Source organism: Schistocerca gregaria, chromosome 2 (genome assembly GCF_023897955.1).
Source record: "Schistocerca gregaria isolate iqSchGreg1 chromosome 2, iqSchGreg1.2, whole genome shotgun sequence".
Lineage (NCBI taxonomy): Eukaryota > Metazoa > Arthropoda > Insecta > Orthoptera > Acrididae > Schistocerca > Schistocerca gregaria.
In genome coordinates, this window is record NC_064921.1 from 599,247,826 (window position 1) to 599,272,380 (window position 24,555).

Consider the following 24,555-nt stretch of genomic DNA (forward strand, 5'->3'; position numbering starts at 1 on the left):
GAACGCCAGTTTTCTTTCTCGTAATAACGACGTCCTCTTGAGTAGTCCCCACCTGGAGGTCCAAATGGGGGACTATTTTACCTCCGGAATATTTTACCCAAGAGGGCGCCATCATCATTTATTCATACAGTAAAGCTGCATGCCCTCGGAAAAAATTATGGCTGTAGTTTCTCCTTGCTTTCAGCCGTTCACAGTACCAGCACAGCAAGGCCGTTTTGGTTAGTGTTACAAGGCCAGATCAGTCAATCATCCAGTCTGTTGCCCCTGCAACTACTGAAAAGGCTGCTGCCCCTCTTCAGGAACCACACGTTTGTCTGGCCTCTCAACAGATACCCCTCTGTTGTGGTTGCACCTACGGTATGGCCAATTGTATCGTTGAGGTACACAAGCCTACCCACCAACGGCAAGGTCCATGGTTCATGGGGGTAGGATGGATATATTTGCAGTTACAATATTATGAAAAGGATAGTTGCTGCTCAACATATAACAGAGATGCTGAGTTGCAGATCGGCACAAAATGAGCTTTCAGCCAACAAGGCCTTTGCCACACACACACACACACACACACACACACACACACACACACACAAGCACGCATGCACGCACGCACGCACGCACAAATGACCAGTCTCTGGCAGCTGAAGCCAGACTACATACAGCAGCACATGATGGGAGGCAAGCCTGGTGGGAGTAAGGAGGATGCTAGTGCGGGGAGGGGGAAGGATAGCAGCGTAGGGGTGGGGCACAGTAGAGTGCTGCTAGTGGGAGCATGCAGGGATAAGGAGAAGAGAGGGTAGAGCAGCTAGGTGAGTCGGGAGGCTAGACGCTGCGTGGGGGAGAGAGGAGGTAGCAGAAAAGGGGAGAAGTTAAAACACTGGGTGCAATGGTGGCTGTGTAGTGTTGGAATGGGAACAGGGAAGGTGCTGATTGGGAAGGATAATGGCTAATGAAGGTTGAGGCCAGGAGGGTTACAGGAATGTGGTATATATTGCAAGGAGCGTTCCCACTTGTGCAATTGGTGGGAAGGATCCATATGGTACAGTCAGTGAAGCAGTCACTGAAATGAAGGATATAATGTTTGACAACGTTTCAGCAACAGGGTGGTCCACTTGTTTCTTGGCCACAGTTTGTCGGTGGCCATTCATGCGGACAGACAGCTTGTTGGTTGTCATGCCTACTTAGAATGCAGCACAGTGGTTGCAGCTTAGCTTGTAGACTACATAACTGGTTTCACAGGTAGCCCTGCCTTTGATGGGATAGGTGATGTTCATGACCGGACTGGAGCAGGTGGTGGTGGTGGGCAGCTGTATGGGACAGTTCTTGGATCTAGATCTATAACAGGCATATGAGCCATTAGGCAAGGCTTTGGGAGCATGGGTTGTGTGGGGGTTGATGAGGTTATCATTTAGGTTCAGTGGGCAGCAGAATACCACTGTGGGAGGGATGGGAAGGACAGTGGATAGGACATTTCTTATTTAAGGGCATGAGAGGTAGTCAAAAACTTGGCGAAGAATGTAATTCATTTGCTCCAATCCTGGGTGGTACTGAATGATGAGGGGAATGCTCCTCTGTGGCGATTAGGGAGGAGGTTGTTGGTTTGGTATCTGTCGGGCGTTGGGAAAGGTAGTGTTCAGTCGCGGTAAGGCCATGGGCATTATGGACATTAGTGTAAAGGGAGGTATCATCAGTAGTGATGAGCAGAGAGCAGTGTTTGGTAAAGGAACAAGAACTGTGGAAAGTCGATGGAGGAAGTGGCTGTTATCTTTTATAAAGGAGATATAGGAGGGTAGGTTGCGGGTAATAGGTTGAAGATGGTGGTCTGTGAGAGCAGTGATTCTCTCAGTGGAGGCACAGTAACTGGCCACAATAGGGTGTCCTTGTTGCTTGAGATTATGGACTTCAGGAAGCATGTAGAAGGGAGGAGTGCGGGGAGTGGTAGGGGTGAGGAAAGAAATGGACTCTAAGGAGAGGTTCTGAGATGGGCAATAGGATTTGGGAAGAGACTGGAGCTCCTGCTGGATTTCTGGAATGGGGTCTCTGTGGCAGTTTTGTATGTGGATGAATCTGGCAGCTGGCAGAGTCCTTCTGCCAGATAATCCTTGCAGTTCAAAACAACAATGGCGGAGCCTTTGCAACAGATAGGATTATGAGGTCGGAATTTGTTTTTAAGTGGTGGATTGCGGTCCTTTCTGCAGATTTAAGGTTAGTTTTCATGTTGAGGGATTTGGTGAAAGATGGTGAAGCCAGGTTCGAGGTTAAGAAATTCTGAAAGTTAACATGCGGTGATTTGGGGACAGTGGGAGTGGATCACGGTTGGATGGAGAAATGTACTGAGTCAGGTAATGTTCAACATTGGTTTTTGGTTGAGTCTGATTGGTAGGGATAGTGGCAAAAAAGTGTAGGGATCAGGAGAAGGAGAGGATATGTTTACTAAGTCCAGTCCTGCACGATTTAATTTCGGAGTGGGGCAAAAGGTGAGACTTTTGGAAATGACTGATTTTCTGTGGGGCTAAGGCTTTTGGAGGAAACATTCATGACTGTGTTTCAGGTCTGTTTAGGTTCTGGATTCTGTGTGGTTTTGCAACCCCGGACATTACTCTGAACAGTACTAAGAAACCCAGACTGTCTGTGCTAATCCCAGATGTATGGTAAGCTAATCACTCTTCAAACCACCCATAGAATCATCCAGATCATTTTTTTCAGATCATCTTTCAAATCTCTAATCGTAACACTTAGTTATCTTAACACTGAATGAAACAGTGATGCCTCTTATAAAATTTTACCAATGTGCTAGTGTTGTGGCCTATAGCCTTTTCACTTACAAGGGTAATAATTGTAACTATATTAAATATATTATACATACATAAATTGAACTGCTTAAATCTACTTAAATTTAATAAGTAATAATTTAACATAGCAAGGAATAAAATAAAAGAGAAAATGGAAATAGTGGGAATCAAACACAGTCCGCTGAAGCAGAAGTATGCAAGTTGCACTCTTAACCACTCAGCTACCTCGCCTGTCTGACATCTGCCAATCCAGTTTTCTTCATACTCTACACATAAATCTTTAGAGAGCATTTTACCTTTTCCTATAGCCCAATCAGGTGAAATATATCAAGGAACTTGAAATGGGCATCTAGCTGCTTGTATTAACGTAGTTTGAGCCAAATTGGAGAACCTTGACTGACATGCACCTGCTGTTAGATTTACATTTGGAGAAGATGCTATTTAAATCACACTTACTCTTCATAAGATCTACTGGAAAAGGGCCTCTTTAGCAGATCATCTAAAGAAAAGACTTTCATTCTAAAAGAAGGTGGCATTTTCCACTTTTGCTGCATTAATTATATTTGTTCACCACTAGTTTCAGCCTTCTGTGCATCTCAAGTGAATTTGTGGCTATGCAGGAGAAAACTATGCCTTACATGTTGAAAGATCAGTGACTTTAAAATTTAGTGTTTTCTGTTCATTTTGGTTCACAAATGCTGTCTTGTTGCTTTGACAGCTTGACATTTACAGAGGCATGTAATATCTTTGTAACTGGCAAGCTGTCAAAACAACAAGAAAGCACTTTATAACCAATAAGAAACAAAAATATAAGGACCCTGACATTTCAGTATGAAAGGCATAGTCTTCTACTGTAGAACCACAAAATCACTTGAGAATGCCCTAGAAGGATGAAACTAGTCCTGAACAAATAAAAATTTTAAGAAAGTCATTGCTGTGGTACACACTATAGAAAAGAAAACAACTTTCATTTTAAGTTTGCTATTATACTCACCTATATGCATGACTATATGGAGCTACTATATTCTGGTGTCTCATACTACCATTACTTTTACTGATTTATAAACAATTTGCATTAAGATACATTTTTTAGTTCTCAGATTGAATGCTCCAACTCATAATTCAAAATGTATCTCATTAAGAGAAATTTTAAGACTATATTTTGATTACACTGTCCAAGTGCTAGTGGTGCACATTTGGTTCTTTAAAACTGATTATGGCATTTAGAAGTTATTAATTTACTAAGTTTGTAGATATTTTCAAACCTCACATGTATAATGCTGTTCTCTCTACCAAGTAAATGTTTAGACTCATTTTCTTGTCTCATTTTTCTCTATTATTCAGTGTTCCTGCAAAAGATATAAATATAAAGGTTTAGATTTTATGTATTTTGTGACTGTGAAATGAATTTTCAGCCTCTGAGACTGCACTATGTTCGCACCTCACTCCACCAGATTTCTGCAATGACCAAACAGCCAGGTTTTACATGCTGTTGTTAATTCTCCATTCATTAATTAATGCTGCCCTCCTGTTAAGGTGGTGTGCTTTGCAGCCTCTCATTCAGCCAATTGTAGAGTATGAAAGTGTCATCTGTTGGCAGCAGAAAGCTACAGTTGCTACCTCCTCACAAGCAATGCTTGCCTGTGTCAGAAATCACATGCTACATCCTGGCATGTGTCAAACCAGTGCACATCTAGGTTCATCAGTGTCTCAATTGGGTATAAACACCCTGACCACTGTGTTGCAGAGTGTGCTACGAAGTAAAAACCTGGCCTGCTGTTTATTTCATCAGAACTGTGACTGGGCTCTTGGCACTGTGAACCTTTCAGGTAATAACTTGCTCTTAATGCGTGCTCAGATCCGACAACAAAAAGAACCATAACTTTCGCCAAGAAGCATATACAGGGTGTCCCGTTCAGTTTGCCTATCCCAATTAACTTTTTGTCCAGAGGAAAAATTTAAAAAAAAAATGTATCAAGGAAATGTTATTTAGCTACCAGGACATTACCTAGCATGACTGCTTTTCTTGTAACTTTGTTCATCATCATTATCAAGAAATGAACACCAATTTTTTTTTAATACACTCCCTCTCCTCAACAACTGTTCAGTAATGTAGCTCAATGTACCATTCATGTAAAAATAACGTTATTAATACTGTAACCCCAAACTGACCTTTGACTGTGTGTACTACACACAGTGCTGATAATCAGGGTAAGATAACACATCTCCTTGCTGCAGTTGACAATAAACAAATGGAAATACATGGAAAATGCACGTTGGTCATTCAGTCAACCTTCATTTGACTGTTTATGTGAGTACAATGTACAATTGTGAACTATTACTGATCACAAGAGTATTAAGTACACAAATATAGTGCAAGGAGCAATGAAGCATTCAGGCGGTAATAGACCACTAACTCCTAAGTTAACAGCAGTAAAGTAAAGGGGCCTTATTAGCAAAATAGAATGTACTGTCTTGTTTAGCCTAAGGTCTTTACAGAGAGCGTGGTGACATGACACAGTAAACTTGCAGGTTTTTCTTAAATTTTCTTATTGAATGGTAACAAATAGTTTTATACAGAGATATGTATACTTTACAGTGATGATTGATTAAATGTGTGGTTGGGTTGGTACATAATTTTTAAGGACGATAAGTGTAACCAGGAATGGAGTATACTCACTACCTACATATCTGTCTTACTTGTAGGAAACCAGAAGCAAGTAAGAGGTCAGTATGCTTTTTGTAGTTTGAAGGTATCATGGAAACGTAATTGGAAGTAAACATGTAGCCCCTGGAGTGGGCAGAAAAGTTGAAGAGTAAAAGTTCAATTTTCTATATCCAATTCGATATGTGCTGAATCATGACCCTTTGACCAGGATGTCAATCGTTTTCTGTTGCTAACATTGTTTGGGTTGACACAAAGGGATGTACAATTGTAGCTGCTTCTTTCTTGTCAGCCTCGGGCTGTGTGTTGGTATGTTATACTTCACCTCATGCACCAAACACTTAAATAAGTTGCCATCTGAACACTCCTTTTATATATAATAAATGTTGTTTACTATATGTTCAATTGCTGTTAAGTATTATTAATCGGGGTCCAGCTTGTCTGAGTCCTGAATCTGTGTGCTTCTTCCTCCAACCTGGCTTAGACTTTGTATCCTTAACAGGCTGCAGATAAAGCTGCTGAAAATTAACTCCTCATTTACTCCACCACATAAATAAGAAGTGAGTTTCAATTCACTTTCTTATATTATCTTCAAAATTACAACTCAATATATGATAAATGAGGACAGCTACCAACTTGTATACTGCCTCTCTGTACTACACATGTAACAGATCTGATATTCAACTTGATAATTAACAATTACAATACATTTCTTGTCTTTGACGTTTCTTGTTCTTAGATTTCATGGAGCTCTTTCTTCTGTGCTGCCCGGTCTGTATAACTCCTATCTCCACCTCAGCAGGTAAGGTTGTCTGACTGCGTCCCACTGCCGTACAGTCACTGGATCATTAGCTGTGGTATGAGCATCTATGATTTAAAACACCTCCCAACAGTGGGGTGCTCACCACTTATCAACTACTCTTAATCAAGAACATCTTTTCTCTGACATTTGTACTTTAGGAGGTGATACTTCTCATTCAAGAAATGGGATGTGTCACTACAGTGTTTATATGAACGGTATGCTGCGATACACTACAGAACAGTTCTTGGGTAGAGGAAGTACCAGGATGCTACTTTAAAAAGACTTGTTGTACATTATATGTTAACCGGGGACCTAGAAATGACAGAGAGGCTCCATCTCCGCCACAGCTGCAGTGGTCCACAACCCCACGACGATTACTGCGGTCCACTTCACCCCTCCGCCGCCCCACACCAAACCCAGGCTTATTGTGGGGTTCGGCCCCCTGCGGACCACCCCCCCCCCCCCCTCCCCCAGGGAACATCTCACACAAGACGAGTGTAGCCCCTATGTTTGTGTGGTGGAGTAATGGTGGTGTAAGTGTATGTGGAGAACTGGTTTGCGCACCAATCGCCAACATAGTGTAGCTGAGGCAGAATAAGGGGAACCAGCCCACATTCGCCGAGGCAGATGGAAAAGCACCTAAAAACCATCCACAGACTGGCCGGCTCACTGGACCTTTATACAAGTCCACTGGGTGGATTCGTGCCGGGGACCAGGCGCTCCTTCATACTCCGGAAAGCCATGCGTTACATCGCTCAGCTAACCGGGTAGACCTTAAAAGGACTTACTGCTCTTCATACGTTTCCAATGAAAATAGTTATAAGAAAGACAACCCTGGTGCTCAATGGTCTTCTGGTAGCTAAACAACATTTGCTTGATACATTTTTTTAAATTTTACTTTTGGACAAAAAGTTATTCAAAGGTGCCAAGATAAAGGGGATACCCCATACAAAAGTGATGATATTATCCTAGCTTTTGAAACTATTAGTTTCTTCCTTGGAGTCAGGTTGGGGAAAGTTATAAACAAAGGTATGCCCCTTGCCCATTATTCTCATTACTCATGGCATTGCACTGATTCCCTTAACGTTTCGAGTCTGATGTGCACGTGCACTGAAGAGATCACTGGCCTTCCTTGCTGTGTGTGTGTGTGTGTGTGTGTGTGTGTGTGTGTGTGTGTGTGTGTGTGTGTGTGTGTGTGTGCGCGCGCGTATTAATTCGGATGCATCCAAAAGAACAGACACCACATATATACAATTACAGTGAAGATAGCCAATGATCTCTTCAGTGCGGATGCACACCAAGCGAGATTCCTTCCTGTCCGAGATTCCTTCAATGCCTGCAATGTATTTTACAAGTGTTTGTTAACAGTAAAGTTTTTGCTGAATTTCCTTACTGTTCTGGTGACAGAACTCCATTAAATTCTGGTACTGTATTACAAAATTCAGCTTTTAAATTGATCCATAAATTTTGTGCTAGCCAACCCTAATCAAACTAACCGAATATCCATAGCCAATCACTGCAATGATTGGATTGTTCAGGTACAACTTTAATGTCCCTCACACAGACAACACAATAGCTCAAATAATGCTGAACATATGCATAACCTTAGGGATGAAGTAACTTATCCACCTGGAAGTTTTTTCTTCCAATATTTCTATTTCATATAGGATTTTCCACTATCATATTTTCGTATTAAGTTTTCTTTTTCTCAGAAGTATTATTGCTGATTGCCTCTGTTTAAAATTATGTTGCATCTCACTATCATTAATGTATCTTTCTGGAACCAGAATTTTCTCTCACAATTCCAGAATTCTAGACATTTTATAACAGTCCACACTGTGATATCAGTGGAATAATGAATACCGGTACACTAAACTTTCTCATTCAGTAATTTAGATGCTCTGAAGAGTTTCTGTTAGTCATTGAGGACACTATATATGTGATTTTGGGGTTGTTTAAGGAAGATATCACATGGCAGAACCCATTAAATAAAAAATTCTGATTAAAGTACTGAAACACACACTAACCCTTATTCCTTCCTCTCTTTCCTATGTGTATATGCAAAACCTAATATGGGAAATTAGAAAATAAAAATTGATGAGTAAAAAATAAAAGTTCAGTTTTATTGAAGATAATTTTTTTATATAACTACTTTCTAATTTCACAAAGTAGAAATGGAAAAATGCAGAAATAGCGGACTCAGGGTCAGAGGGTAACAAATATTTTTTTAAAAAATAACTTCCTATACAGTCAATAAATATCTGCATGAAACAAAATGAGATATTCATATAAAAACTATATAAAGAGCTAGATTTTCCAAGAAACTGATATTTTTAAGTAGGTATGAGCTGTACATAAAACAGTAATAAATAACAAATTTTGGATGTAAAAAGCTCAAACTTAATTCAATAGTATGCCTTTTACAGCAATTTTTAAGATCAACTGTTTCTGGAACATTATGATTAACACTATTATAACAACAAATATTCTCTCTGCAAATATATAACAATAATAACAACCAGTCTGAAATATAAATGCTTCCAAAACTTTGGTGTGTAGGTACTTGTCAACAAAATAAACGTAAACTGATACTCATCCAAATGGCAAGGAACTATAGTATTTAATTATATGACAGAAAATGCAAAAGAACATTGTTTTCACATCATCTGAGTATTGTTTTGCATGGAAAATGCAACACTTCTGATTACCTTTCAAAGGTACATTTGTAGTCACCAACAACAAAATGAGCAGTCTCAGAAAGTGGAATGTTTCATTCAATATACTTGTGATATTTATTTTTCCATAGGTTGAGGTGACAGCTCTCCAGTCAGGCATTCAGGAAATAGCTCTAAAGCAACAATATCCAGAAGAGTATATGCAAGCTGCAATAAAATAATAGTTTATTATTTAAAACACTGTAGACTGACAGAGAGGATATAAGCAATGGTTTTTTTTAATTTAAAAAAGGGGGAGTGGACATATGGACACACATATCTACAAAAGTGATTGAGCAGAAAATGAATGTTAGTAGTGGAATGAATAAAAGGGGAGAGAAAAATGTCTGCAGGTAAACTGTGAAAACAGTGTTCTGGAAAAATGTAATGCAAAGTAAAAGAGAAAAGAATCAAAGCTGGCAAACCAAGAAAAGTACAACAAACAGAAGGAATCCCACATAAAAGCAAGTAATGATGAAACGAAAAGATTTTGGAGTTAACACACTAGGAACTCGAACAAGAGAAAATTGAGGAATTTAGAATCACATATAATGGGCATATGAAGAGAATGGGGGAGACAAGGACAAGTAGCTAAAAGGAGTGGAAGGCAACATTCAGAAGAGAGGAGAAGACTGGTCCAGAATAGTAACAGAGGGGTGGTGTGCGAACCGGAGAAGATAGAGAGGCTTGTGTTCCAATAATATGAATAAAAGGATGAAGAAGAAGAACATGAACAAGAAGGTGGTGGTGGTGGTGGTGGTGATTACGATTATTGTCAGCTTTCAGCATAAAGGTGTGCCCCGTTGTTAGTGAAATATATCTGCGATTACTGATCAACACAAAACATTTTCAGTATAGTACATTTATTTATTGATTTATGCGCTTGCTTTGTACATGACACGTTACACAAGCAGAAGGCCTGTTGCTGAGTATTCACAGTTTTATGCTTTGCTTTGAAGCATTAAGTTTTAATATATGCAAAAAATCACAATTTTTATTATACTTATTGGTGTTAACATATTTGTAAGAGGTGCAGAAAAATTGTCTACTTGTAAGTACAGATTCTATTGTTCACAACTCTAGTGTACGAAAATATAGAAATATGTTAATTTTGTAGAATGTGTGAGAAGATGGCGTGAAAAATTAGTTAGGTGGAAAAATGACTTGGCTACATATATACTTGGGAATTGACCAAAGACTTATTACTAATTATAAATTTATGAACAATTAGATAAAAACTTCTGCTCTACAGTGATGCGGGACTTTAAGTAAAGCTGCCTGAGAAGTTAAAACTGTCTGTCGGTCTAGGACTTGAATCTGGTACCTGCCTTTAACAGGTAGTATGTTACTGTCTCAACCACTAGAGAGGTAATTCAGGAATGAAACTTTGAGTTGGTCCTTTAAATGTTCCCGGACGTGATTCTGGCAAGAGGCAAAGGTCTGGGTTTCTGCCCCAGTCCAGTACACCATTTTAACTTCTCAGGAAGGTTAACTTCAAGAACTCTGTAAAGAGTTGTATCTTTATAATAAATTAAAGCTTTGTTTTTGGGCAGGATTTCTGCTTGATCTCGGTTGTTCGCAATTTATGCACTGTGAATTTGGAAAGCTTGACTAGTAAAATATAACTTTAAAAGTAGTTTGGTCCCAATTCAGTGTACAGTTAGAATTTTTAAGAAAAGTACATTTCTTTAAACATTCCCTTAGGGTGGTATTAAACTATCAAATTTTTCTGAGAAAGACATTTGACTGAATGTATATCATATTTCTTTTACAAAGATCTTTGTAATGGAGCAAAAAAGGGTATTACATTGTTATCAAATATTTTGTCAAATTTCTTTCAGAATGGCCAATGAAGACTTGTTACCATGCTTTGCAGTTGTATTCACTACAGCTACACTGTGATTATACCACCGGGGGGGGGGGGGGGGGGGGGGGCGCAGAAAGCACTGTGCAGAAGCAAGTATGTTTCTGTCATTGTGCCCATACTTGTAGGTTGGAGGCTGTGCTTTTTTGTGAGTGCTGTCATTTTTGTGTTGTTACTTTCATCTAGGGAGTGATTTGCAACTGGAAGTGATTTTAGTGTGTGCACACAATGCCAGGTTGTACTGTCATTGACTGTAATTCTAACAACTGCAACACAAAAGGATGGAACCTATGCTTCATGCATTTCAACAGCATGCTTCATGCTGTTGACATTCCACAGAAAAGATGCCATGAATGTTGCATATGATAGAATATGTTCTCATCAATTTAAAGACACTGATTATGGCACAGAATTGTGTTTGGAACTGCTAAATTTACCGTGGAAATAAGTGTTGAAGAGTGATGCATTTCCATCATGTAATTTCCCTTGCAGTAGTAGTGCTAATTTTGAACGATGTTTTAGTGATGATGAAATTGCAGGCTGGAATACTGACTGACAGGGAATGTATTTGTGTATTGTCATTTGATGACAGGATACTTAGACCCCACAGAAATGTCCTCATTTTACAGTGTGAGTGTTGTTTGTGACCTGGAAGCATCCTATCAACTTCAATTTTGATATTCAAATGACAGTGGCACTCTTGACCAAAATAATTGTTTCCTTGGCCAGTATTTTCTTTGATGTCATGGCTGTAGTAGCAGACATGGGTGCAAAGACTACTTCTGTCTGGAAAGAGTTTGGCATTACTCACAAAAACACTTATTTCTGCACCCAAGTGATCATCTGAAGTGTTTGTGGGTCTTTGCTGGAATCCCACATTTGCTAAAACTCTTGAGGATCCATTTATTTGATCAAGGCATTACGCTGGAAAACAAGGCGGTTCCAAAAGCCATGTTCGAGAAACTGTTCATTTTGGATAGTGGTGAGATAAAAATATAATGTTAGTTATCTTAGTAACAAATTACAGTGAAGGGCACAGAACAACAGCAAGTGGGCCCAGCAGCTCAACTACTATCTCAAACAACTGAACAGGCAATTCGCTATTTAATGCCTGAAGAAGGACACACCAATGATTTCATACTGATGGCAGATGAGTTCTTCAGTGTGCTCAGTTCAAGGATTCACAAAAGTAATAAACCACTAGCCTGTGGATTTGCTACAGGCCCAAGAACAATGACTACATAAATTTTATAAATGCTGCGAGAACTTGCACGTTGGCTCTTCAAAGCACCTTCAAAACTGTTCCGTTACTTCTGGGCCTGTCTGGAGAATTTTCCCTTTCAAGAGGCCCTGAACATTTTTATGATGATCCATCGCCAGTTGTGCTAAAGAGCTGGATAAGACCGTTGTTGGGAGCAGACACCTGCTGTATACCTCTTTCAAATGCATTATCTGTTGAGCCAGGTGAGGAAAGAAGATTTGTGGCTGCAACAGTGTTTGGCAGCATCCTGCCAGGTATGTCTGAGGCGTTGGCAATGGCTCAAGGACAGAAGGAGAGCGAAGACCTAGATCTCGCAGTTGCAGATTGGCTTCTGACTGCAGTGTCGAAGAATTCAATTATCTTACTGGATACATACCATACTGGAGCAGACAGCATGACAGATCACTGGTCACATCCACTGGCAAATTACTCATGAAGCCAGAGGACACATTAAGTGGATGGCTGGGCATAATTTCTTGCATGGATTTCTTTGTACCCTCAAAAAGTTGGCTTGAAACAGCTAGCAAACTTGAAGTAATTTTTTCCCAGATCCATGGACACAACAATTTGTCCAGGAAAAGTGGCACCATTAAGAACCTGTGTGCTATACTTTCTGAGCGTTTCCCCACTGTTCACCCAGAAATAATAAAAATTTATGCCAGAATGAAAATTTTTATTTGACTATTCTGGCTGTCATCAAAAGACAAGGCAAAGAAGACAGAGGCAGCTCACCATTGCAAAACAAAGAAGTGGCACTTGTTATCACCTTACAGTACAAATCAACAGTATTTTCAGAAATTACGTTTGCATGAACCTAAGTTAGAGACAGAAGTGAAGGTCCTCTGACAGCATTTGTTTGACAACTACCTAGCAAGATTCCAAGACTGATGGTGCCAAGGTTTGACTTATTTCCTAGCTTTGTTGAATAGTAGGCATGGTAGGTAAAATCGTATTTAGCAGTGCTATCAAAAAGTTCTTGAGCTAATGTACACGACAGTGTCTACCTATTAAATGAAGTTGTTTTAAGCTTGTGATGCATACAAAATGAAAATGAGCATTAGCTGTATAGCTCTGTTTATTTGTTAAAACTTTTCCTCTGAGGCAACTTGGAAAATTGCATTTATTTTGATAGAAAACTTTAAATATAGACTATACTGTGCACTTATTTTCGGATAGTTTGACTCGATAGGGGCTTGAATCTTTTTAAGTCGCCAGTGTCTGTTTAAAATTTGTAGAAGTTAGAGACTGTAGCAATAATGTTCTAGCAATATGGGAATAGCAATTTACATTTCATTATTCCAGTAGAGACTAAAACATATGGTAAAATATCTTACGTGGATATCAATCAACAGCAAGCTTCTGAAGCCCTTTGTTGTATTACTATTATGTCTTCAATTTATGTTTTGTACTGCATGTATATTTAACTGGCTAAGTGGCCATTAGCTGCTGGAGGCAAAATAAACAAATAAATAATAACATTTAACTAATGAAGTTAAGTTTGTCCTTGCAGTAAACAGAAGACGATCACTTTCTTTGATCAAATCTGGGGCCAGAAGACAGGTTTAATTAAATAATATTAGAGAAGGAAAGTTGCTACTCACCACATTGCAGAGACGCTGAGCTGTGATAGGCACAACAAAAAGATTCACTCAATTATAGCTTTTCGCCCTTACGGCCTTTGTCAACAGCACACACACACACACACACACACACACAACAGTGTGGTTTCAGTTGCCTGAGACTGCAAACGTGTGTGTGAGTTGGGTTTGTGTGCATGTGTGTGTATGTGTGTCTACTGCTGATTTAATGGCTGAAAGCTATAATTGTGTGAATCTTTTTGCTGTGGCTATCGCGACTCAGCATCTCCGATATATGGTGAGTAGCAACTTTCCTTCTCTAATATTGTTATATTCCATTCTGGATTTTCCACTGTTTGATTTAATTAAATAAATTTGACAAAAGGCAACATTTAACAGAAGTTTCCTATTATGTTATGTCAAATATACTGGGCAAACCAACATTGGCAAAAATTTGATAGAGTAATACTGGATTTAAGTTAAAAAAGCATAATTTCGTACTTTCTACACATAACACTTATTTTAGTAATATCAAAGTAGTTATTCCCGAGTATTCAATTCATATGCTATAAAAGTTTCTGCTCAATCTAGAGCTGGAAGCACACACAATTTTGTTTTTTGCATCACACATTCTTCTTCATAATGAGGATGGTTGTCTGCCGCACACTGCAGCTTTCACAAATTAGCAAGGGGGACTGCAATGAACCTCCCTGACAAGATACAGCTGAATGCTGGTTCAGATTTTATCATTAGTTCTAATGTTGAGTATCGACTTTGATCCGTCAGAATAAAACCTATGAAAAATCAATTGAGTGGGCAACAAACAGTGCACATCTTATCCCTACCAACTGCAGATTTTCCCACCACCTCCAATTTTTAATGGTCTTAGAAACAGCTGCCGATCTCATGTCCATACTGAATATGGCAGCAGGTATTATATGAGCCCCCTTCAATCATTCTCTGAAACATAATCACATTTTCTTATTGGGCACACACAAAGATTTCCACTATGTGGAAAATTTCTTTAACTTCCATATTTGTTGAAATAATAATAATAAGACTGCTAATCATTCACTTTTAAACAAGGCTACACTCCAAACAAATAACTTCATGAAAGACTTCCTATTAATTAAATGTGTTGATGATGCGAACAGGATTCTCTCATCCAGATGTCAACCTCACCTGCACAGGGTGTACACTGCCTTGCAGGTGAGGCTCTGTCGAGCAAGTATTGGTTGTATAACCATAGCATCAAGTGCACAGCAATGCTGTACCATGCTCACCCAGTTGAGTTACAAGCAGTGGCTGGTAAATTTCAGAGATAGCAGCCCCCTCACCAGTCTTATATGTGATGGGCCAATGTCCCATTCAGGGACTCAATAAACATATTTACAGCACTCAATCAGCCTCAGAAAGAGGAGACAGATTACTGCGATATGATATGAGCAATAATCGGAATAAGAGGAAATGGTTTAATGAAACTTGGAAAGTTGCAGCTGGAACATTAGGGGAATTGCTCTTAAGGACAGGACACTGAATTAGATAAACATTTGAATGAAAAGGAAACAGATTTTTTGGCAATTGCAGACACAAAGGAGAAAATGTGGAAATATGTAGATGACTATACAATGACCTACAGTGGAGCACAATAGGAGTAGAGAGCAAGAAAAGGTGTTGCCGTCTATATTCAAAGAAAATTATAAGATGAAATACTGAATAATGAATAAGTAAATGAAAGCGGGTTGCTGATAGGAATGAAAGGTCCAAGAGAATTCTTAACAATAATAGTGTTGTATGTCCCTGAAGAGTGCAAAACTGACAAGTGCAAAACCTTGGATAAACAATCACAAATGACATTAAACAGATACAATAAAAATCAATTGTATTCATGAGATATCTCAATGCTACAATTGGAAATATACCAATTCCAAAAATATCAGGCACATTTGGAGAAAACACATGTAAATAAAAAGCTACAAGCTCTGCTTCCTTTAATCATCCAAATATGACCAACAGCTTATTTAGGAAGAAAGACATATACAAATTTACCTGACTAGCAACACTATATACATCTATTATATGTTATACAATAATAAATGAGAAATTTCCTGAAAAAGTTAGAGATACCACAGTTTATCAAGAAGAAGATATTGGATTAGATTACTTCTTATCAGTGTCAATAACTGACATCTACGTGAAGTGGAGAAAATCAAAGAAAGCAACTAGGGAACTAAAGGAACAACAAGTTTTTAAGGTGTACCTTTTGGAAGATAGCAGTATGAGAGATCTATACCAAACTCAGATGATAAAAACATTAGCAAATTTGGAAATGGTACAAGACTTGGAAGAAGAATCAAAAAACTTAAAACAACTGTAACTAATGAGGTACAGGGGAAGAAATGGGAACACAGGAAATAATGAGTAGTAAGGATTTGGAAACAAGAAATGGAATCGGCAATAAAAGAAAAACAAGAAACTTTCAACCTGTACATAAATAATCTCACAAATAAAAGCTATAATGCATATAAGGAGGAAAAATGTAATGTGAAACACTTAACCTGTAAACTATACGCAGAATCATGGGAATGCTTTATTAACAATATAATCGGTTTAAAGTGATTAACAAACTCAGTGCACAAGAAAAGGATAGTACATTTGTCAATAATACAGGAGATGAGGGATGGACAGACCACTATAAAAAAATTATGGTGTGATAATAGTGAAATTCAGACATTAGCTGAACTAATTGACATGAAAGACCTGGATGATAGTGATATACGTTAACTGATGGAAGCTCTAAAAGTTACAAAGAAGAAGAATGCCAATAGTTTATATTGCATTAAAATACAACTGTGGAAATATAGAGTGTTATTTCTACATGATGAGAGATGAAATAGTGAAGAAAGCAAAGATCAAAGAGGTAAAAAGACTAGACCTAGTAGAAATTGTTGCATACCACAGGAGATATTGAATTTAATTGGTTAAAGGATAAAATACAAAAAGGAGCAAAAGAAGCAGGCAAAAATGAACAGAATTATCTAAATAAGGAGAGTGATAGAAAGTGCACAATGGTTACACAGGAATGGCTAGAGAACAAATGTATTGTTGTAGATATGTGCCTGACTAGGGAAAGGCAGATGCTGCCTTTAGGGAAATTAGAGAGATCTTTGGGGAAAAGAGAAGCAGCTGTATGAATATCAAGATGATCAGTTGGAAAACCAGTACCTAGCAAAGAATGGAAGCTGCAAGCTGGAATGAATATTGTAACTTCAAGACGAATGTAGTAATTCTCATTTCAAAGGAGGCAGGTGTTGACCCGTGTGAATACTACCAACTATCAGTTTAATGAGCCATGGTTGCAAACCACAGACACAGTTTATTTACAGAAGAATGGAGAAACTGATAGAAGGGTAGAAGCCAACTTTTAGGAAGATCAGTTTGGATTCCAGAGAAATGATGGAACACGTGAGGCAATACTGACACCATGACTTATCTTAAAAGACAGGTTAAGGTAAGGCAAACCTACCTTTACAGTATTTATAGATTTGGAGAAAACTTTTGACAATGTTGACTGGCATATAATCTTTAAATATCTGAAGGCAGCATGGGTACAATACAGGGAGCAAAAGGCTATATGCAACTTGTAAACAAGCTGAGTGGCAGTTATAAATATTAAAGGACATGAAAGGGAAGCAATGGTTAACAAGGAAGTGAGGCAGTGTTGTAGCCTGTCCTCAATATTATTTAATGTGTACCTTGAGCTAGCTGAGGAGAAAAGCAATGAAAAATTTGGAAGTGGAATTTAACTTCAGGAAGAAGAAATAAATACTTTGAGGTTTGCTGTTGACATTGTAATTCTGGCAGAGACAACGGACTTGGAAATGTAGTTAAATGGAATGTACAGAGTACTGAAAGGAGGATATAAGCTCAACATAAACAAAAGCAAAGCAAAGGTAATGGAATGTAGGCGTAGTTGAATTAAATCACTTGATGCTGAGATAATTAGATTATGAAATGAGAAACTACAAGTTGTAGATGTGTTTTACTATTTGTGTAGTAAAACAACTTATGATGGCTGATGTAGAGAGGACATAAAATGTAGAATGACAATACAAGAAAATTGTTTCTTAAGAAGAGAAATTTTTTTGCGCAGAATTAAAATTTAAGTGTTATGAAGTCTTTTCTGAAGGCATTTGTCTGGAGTGCAGCGTTGCATGTAAATGAAACATGGACAATAAGCAGCTCAGACAAGATGAGAATAGAAGCTTTTGAAATATGGTTGTAAAAAAAGTGAGTAGCACGTGGTGTAGTGGTTATGATACTAAACTGGTGCAAGGAGGGCCGTGAGTTCAAAACTCACCTTGACTGTACAATTTTAATTTGTATATTCAGTTCGAGTACATTCTAGAAGTATCCACTATTGTCAAGAATCATTGTACTAGAATGTTCTGTAGCTGTATATATACTGTAAGTGTTGTGGCCGGAGGCAGTTCGCTCGCGCTCTTGTATGTGCAAGTGCTGAATAAAACTTTGTTAAGTGAAGTTAGTGTTCGTCATTCATCTAATTACACCTTCTTCTACGCGACGATATGGTGTTACAGAAGAACACAAAAGATGGGTAGATCATGTAACTAATGAGGAGGGGCTGAACGGAACTGCGGAGAAAAAAAAATCTATGACATAACTTGACTGAAAGAAGGGATCAGATGATACGATGCATTCTGAAAGGTCAAGGAAGTATTAGAGGGAAGTGTGGAGGGTAAAAATTGCAGAAGGAGACCAAGAAATGATTCCAGTAAGTAGGTTCAAATAGATATGGGTTGCAGTAGTTATTCGGAGATGAAGAGGTTTGTACGGGATAGAATAGTGTGAGGAACTACAGCCAACCAGTCTTCAGACTGAAGACCACAACAACAACAACAACAACAACAACAACAACAACAACAACAATATTCATAAAAACAATATAGGAAACGTGAGTCTGCCTTGAGGCAAAACATTTTTTGTTATTTATTTACTTATTTATTTCCCAGACATGGACCAAATGGGAGAGTTCCAAAATAAAACAATATTCCTACACCTGAGGCTTCTTAACATTTTTAACAAATGTTGGAGAAGTAAGAAGGTACAAAAAGACTGGCTAAAAGGCAAAAATCCATCTTTAAAAGTAGCAATACAGTGTATGTAATAACTGTAGAGCTATAAGCCTTCTGTACTCAGCTTATAAGATACATGCCAAAATCCTGAAAGCAAGACTACAAAATATTGTGGAAAAACTAATATTCAGGTTTTAGAAAGGGACAATCAACTATTAGCTTTTATACTACAAAAAGTTATGGAGAAGAACCGAGAATTCAAAAGGGAAGTCCATCTTGCATTTATAATTTTTGAAAATTAAATTTCATAATGTGAACAGAGAAATACTGTGGAATATATGGCTGAATGATATTATAAATCTCATCTCATATATGTTATTGAGGGCCTATACTCAAACACTGAAACATACTGATATGGGAAACAATAACAAAGCTAATGAACACAACAAAGGGGTAAGACAAGGGTGCTGTATTTCACTGACACTCCTCTGTATATACATATATGAAGTGATCAGCCAGTGGGAAAAGTGACTAAAAAAGCAATATTTTCAGATGGTGACATTAGAATAGAACAATTACACATTTACAATTGAATAACAAGTACACTGTTTTTGTTCAACAGCAGAACAAAAACAGTGTACTTGTTACTCAACCTTAAATACTGGATTCTATAAGCTGCAACAGATAGTCTCAGAATATAATCTAAAAATGTTTGTAGATAGAATTCGGGACACATAATCAGCAAGACCAAAAATTGTCTTTAAGAATAAGTTAAATATTTTAAATAGCTAGTACCCAACATCAAATGTGAATATAATCATGCTGTGACTAAAAAATTATATAAATTTACTTCCATATGTCAAGTGTTTGTAAGAAATTTACAGAATAAAGTCAGGAAAGAAACTCAGCTCAAGTTTTACAAAACCACAGCAGTACCAACACTTGCCGGTGGGAGTGAAGCATGAGTAACAAACAAGACACCAAGAAGGTAGAATACAGGCTCAAGAAATGAGGTTTCTAATGTGAGTTGAAATATGTGCAAGAAAAGATCAGAAAAGAAATGAGGATATAAGGAAACATTTACGAATATATAACCTAAAAAAAGAACGTAGTAGAAAAGTGAAGGAATTTATAGGTCATATGGGAGGAGACAGACTCACAGTAAGAGCTCACAATTATAAATTTACTGGAAGAAGAAATCTAAGAAGGTCATACAAGAAAGGAAAGAAGATGATAGGTTTGAGTCCCGTTGACAGTGAGGTCACTAAAGACAAAGCACAAGCTCACATAACAAAATTATAGTGATGGAGATCTGCATCTGTCTGGACCAATTTAGGGAAACCACAGAAATCCTAAATCCGGATGGTGATTTGAACCATTAGCCTCCCAGCTGTAAAACAGTTGGAGTACATAATAGGCAATTTGCCTAATACACAGAGAGGAGAAGAAGAAGAAACACTTAAATTTATTTTCAATGTTCATAAATTTCTCTCTTTCAAAACCACTTTCTTTGCTACAGCCAGTATGCATTTTAATATAACTTTCCTATTTTGACCATAATCAGTTATTTTGCTGTCCAAATAGCAAATCTCTTATACTACTATTGGCATCTCATTTCCTAATCGAATGCCCTCAGCAATGCCTGATTTAATTTGACTACATTCAATTTCCCTTGTTTTACTTTTGCTGATACTCATCTTATTAACTCTTTTTAAAACACTGTCCATTCCTGCACATCAAAGTCCTTTGCTGTCCTTGGCAGAATTACAGTGTCATCGGAAAACCTCAATGATTTTATTTATTCTACCTGAACTCTAATTCCTTCTTCAAATTTTCTTTGTTTCCTTTACTACTTGCTCAATGTACAGATTAACCCCAGAAGCACCAAGCATGAGCAAAAATTGCCCGTACATTTTTATTTTTTAAAAATGTTCTGGCAAATATCCTTCTATGTTTTTTTTTCTTTCTATTTGTCTGTTACCTTGTAATACACTATGCTGTACGTTTCTATGGTTAAATTTTTATAACTGCAGGTAGAAAATACGAATTTTATGCCCAAGGGCACATTTTGGCTGGGGTTGGTACTGCACGCGACCATAATTCTTATTACCTTCCCTACAACCACCAAGCATGGGCAAAATTTGCCCATACGTTTTTCTTTCTTTTATTCATGTGGCAACCTCGAACATGAGTTTTACAGTGGTTTGTTGAGCATCTAATTGTTGAGTTTCACTTTCATTGTTGATTTTAGGCTTGCCATTATTTCTATTAGCAGTTTGTCACAGTAGAGCAAAGCCTTTATTGTAAAGTTGATTTTGTAAGATTAGTTATAGAGGCTTGAAACCCGCAGAAGTTCTTGCACAACTGTTAGTTGATGACGAATTATCAGATTTAAGTGATTTTGAGTCAGATCATACAGAAGTAGAAAAGGATTCCAATGAAGAAGCAGAGGACAATGAAGAAGAAACAAAACATGCAGGTAACGCTCCAAATAAATATGTTACAAATCCTGACAGAATGTATCTTGCAGAAGCTCTGAGACGTAGAAAAGTAACAAGCATATGAGAATCATTTTAAAAACATTTCACTCCTGAATCAGTACGGAAAATACTTGATCAGACAAATGAAGAAGCTGAAAGAGTAAACGTGTCTCCCATTAGTGATTCTGAAATATATGCATTGATGGGAATTTTATTTCTAACGGGAGTTTATCAGGACACCAATATTTCTTTATCTGATTTATGGTCAAATTTATTGGGAAGAGCAATTTATAAAGGAGCTATGGGTAAGACAAGAGCATATCAGCTATTGAAATTTCTTCAGTTTGAAGATAAAGGCACCAGGTCAGAAAGACATGTGCGTGACAAATTTGCGCTGCTGCGTGAAGTATTTGAAGTATTGCGTGGAATATTCCCACGGTACTTCAGAAGTGGACCTGACAATACAACTGATGAAATGTTGTGTCTTTTCATAAGTTGTTGTCCTGTGAAAGTTTTCCTCAAAGACAAACCTGGAAAGTATGGAATATTAGTCAGAATGCTTTGTAGTGCAACTGAAAGATACATAATAAAAATGGAAGTGTATGCTGGAAAAGACAGTAGACCTGCCAGTGAACGAGGTCCTCTTGAGATTGTGAAGAGGCTGGTGGAGCCAATAAAGAATTCAGGCTGCGATGTCACAACTGACTGCTTCTACACTTCTGTGGGGTTGGTGGAGATTCTCTATCAAGACTACAAACTTAGATTGGTTGGGACACTCAAATCAAACAGAAAACATGTGCCGCAGGAACTTAAGACAACAACAGGTAGAGAGCTGTATTCCTCCAAATTCGCATCTTCTAAGAAGCCACCAGTAATAATCGTCTCTTACATCGCAAAGGAAAAACCAAAGAAAAATCTGTTGATGTTGTGTGCACAACATCGTAATGCAGGAGTAGAAGTTGATGCACCAAAAAAGAAAACACACATAAACCTGTACTATAATTCCACTAAGGGAGGAGTGGATGCCATAGATCAAATGGTTAGGACATACTCTACAAAAAGGGGTACGAGAAGATGGCCACTGTCAATGTTCTACAGCCTACTTGATATAGCTGCAGTTAACTCATACACATTGTTCAAGATGAATGCACCTAAATGGAATGAATGGAAACCAAACACCAGAAAACTGTATCTCCATGAATTAGGCTACGAACTTTTGAAACCATGCGTCAAAGAGCGAGCCATGGATTTGAAAGGACTCCAGTTGCCTATTATTTGCACATGGGAGAGATCCTAGGAAAGAAACTATAGGTAAACAAAATTGCTGCAAATGAAGAACCAACTAGGAAAGCAAGGTGCTACTTATGCTTGAAGAATGCAAGTAACCAGAGAGCAAGATACAACATCACAAAAACCAAGTAAACATGTGGAAGCTGTGGGCGCCATCTGTGTAAGACTCATTCAGAATCAACCATTTTGTGTACAGGAGGAAAATGTCATCTGTAAGTGAAAATATTCTCTCCAAGTGAAAAGTGTTTTCTGAGAGTTTTCAATGGACAATAACATGTATTTCGCAGGTGGTTTCATTTCTGTTTTTGAAACTTTCTCTGAATAGCAAAGCTGTATTATTCAATTGATAGATCAAAGAGTGCATAGAAACTTTAGACAGCCTTTGTATTCAATTACAAACCCCCTTATCTTGTTTACACAAACTTTCATTGACCAAGATTTGACCATTCTTGGTTGTTATATTCACCCTATGAGTGTTAAAAAATTAAGCTTTCAATTATGTTGTCACTATTTCCTGTTAAACTAATATCTCAATGGAAACAGAATTACATAAAATAAATACATATTGAAACAAATTACAAGATTTACAACTTATTGTAACACAGGCAAAATTTGCCCTTGGTTGGTGCTTCGTGTAACCTAAAATACCTTGGTGTTTCTAGGGTTAAATAATGTTAGCAACAGGTTGCAGCCATATTTCAAACCCTTGCCAACTACTGCTTCCCTTCTCAGGCCCCTGTACTCTCGTAACTGCAGTCTAGTTTCTGTACAACATGTATTAACATTTCGCTCCCTGTATTTTATCCCTGCTACCTTCAGAATTTCATGAATGTCTTCCAGTCAAAACTGTCAAAAGCTTTCTTTAAATCTACAAATGCTGTAATTGTAGATCTGGATTTCTTTAACCTATCTTCTGAGAAAGGTAATAGGGTCACTATTGCTTCGTGTGTTCCTACATTTCTCCAGAGCCCACAATTATCATTCCCCAAGGCCAGCTTCTACCAGATTTTCCATTACTCTGAACATAAAATGTGTCATTATTTTCCAACCAGGGCTTATTAAACAAATATTCACATCTGCAACACCTGCTTTCTCTGGAATTGGAATTATAACATTCTTCTTGAAGTCTGAGGGTATTTTGACAGTCTCAGATATTCAGAGTTCGTGGAATAGTTCTGTCATGGTTGGCTCTTCTAAGGATCTCAATATGTATGATGGAATCTTATCCACTTCACGGGCCTTATTTTGACTTAAATCTTCCAGTGCTCTGTCGAATTATTCCCTCAGTATTACTTCTCCCATTTCATCTTTGTCTACTTCCTCTACCATTTCTATAATATTGTCTTAAATTCATCACTTTTGTTGATGCCCTCTATACACTCCTTCTACCTTCCAGCTTTCCCTTTTCTGCTTAGTACTAGCTTTCCATCAGAGCTCTTGATATTCATAAAATTGCTTCTCATTTCCCCAGAGGTATCTTTAACTTTCCTTTGCATGGTATCTATGTTTCCCAGAATCATATATGCTTCTGCAGCAGTGGTCGTCAAACTTTTTTGCTCAAGAGCCAATACCGACATTATGCAGCAGCACCTATGGCTGTTTGTGTATTCATCTTAGTATTACCTAGTAACCTACATAAACTGGAGTGTTATGAACCCCAACAGACTAGCATAGTAAGGAAGTGATAAGCTGGTCATTGGCCCTCAAGTACTGATTGTTAAATGTCGTCACCACTCAAAACACTTCGTATCAACTGTTCTCTGACCCCATAGTTGTGACACTGTAATTGCCTGATAAAAGGTTGTGGTGTTGGCTGCGTGAGCAGATAATTAATAACAATAATTGTTCTTATATTCAAATGCATTATGCAACAGGACACACGGTCAAAAATATTTACTAAGCATCTTGAATGTGTTTTCTTGTACTCATTATGTTATATTACAACAGCCTTAAGTTAATTTCACATTTCTTGCATTTGAGGGTGACTGTCTGTGTGTAACGCACATTCACAATTCCA

The 24,555-nt window shown here is 37.9% G+C and overlaps 1 protein-coding gene across 2 annotated transcripts in view; it reads right to left on the reverse strand.

Annotated features, from left to right (window-relative positions):
• Positions 1 to 8,358: 8,358 nt before the first annotated feature.
• Positions 8,359 to 24,555, reverse strand: part of LOC126334536 (sorting nexin-14-like) — a 212,843-nt gene continuing 196,646 nt past the window's right edge. For both annotated transcript variants that reach the window (XM_049996893.1, XM_049996892.1), the window contains one exon: positions 8,359 to 9,138. In XM_049996893.1, coding sequence (XP_049852850.1) covers positions 9,049 to 9,138 — 90 coding nt within the window. In that variant the 3' untranslated portion in view covers positions 8,359 to 9,048. The remainder of the gene's footprint in view (positions 9,139 to 24,555) is intronic.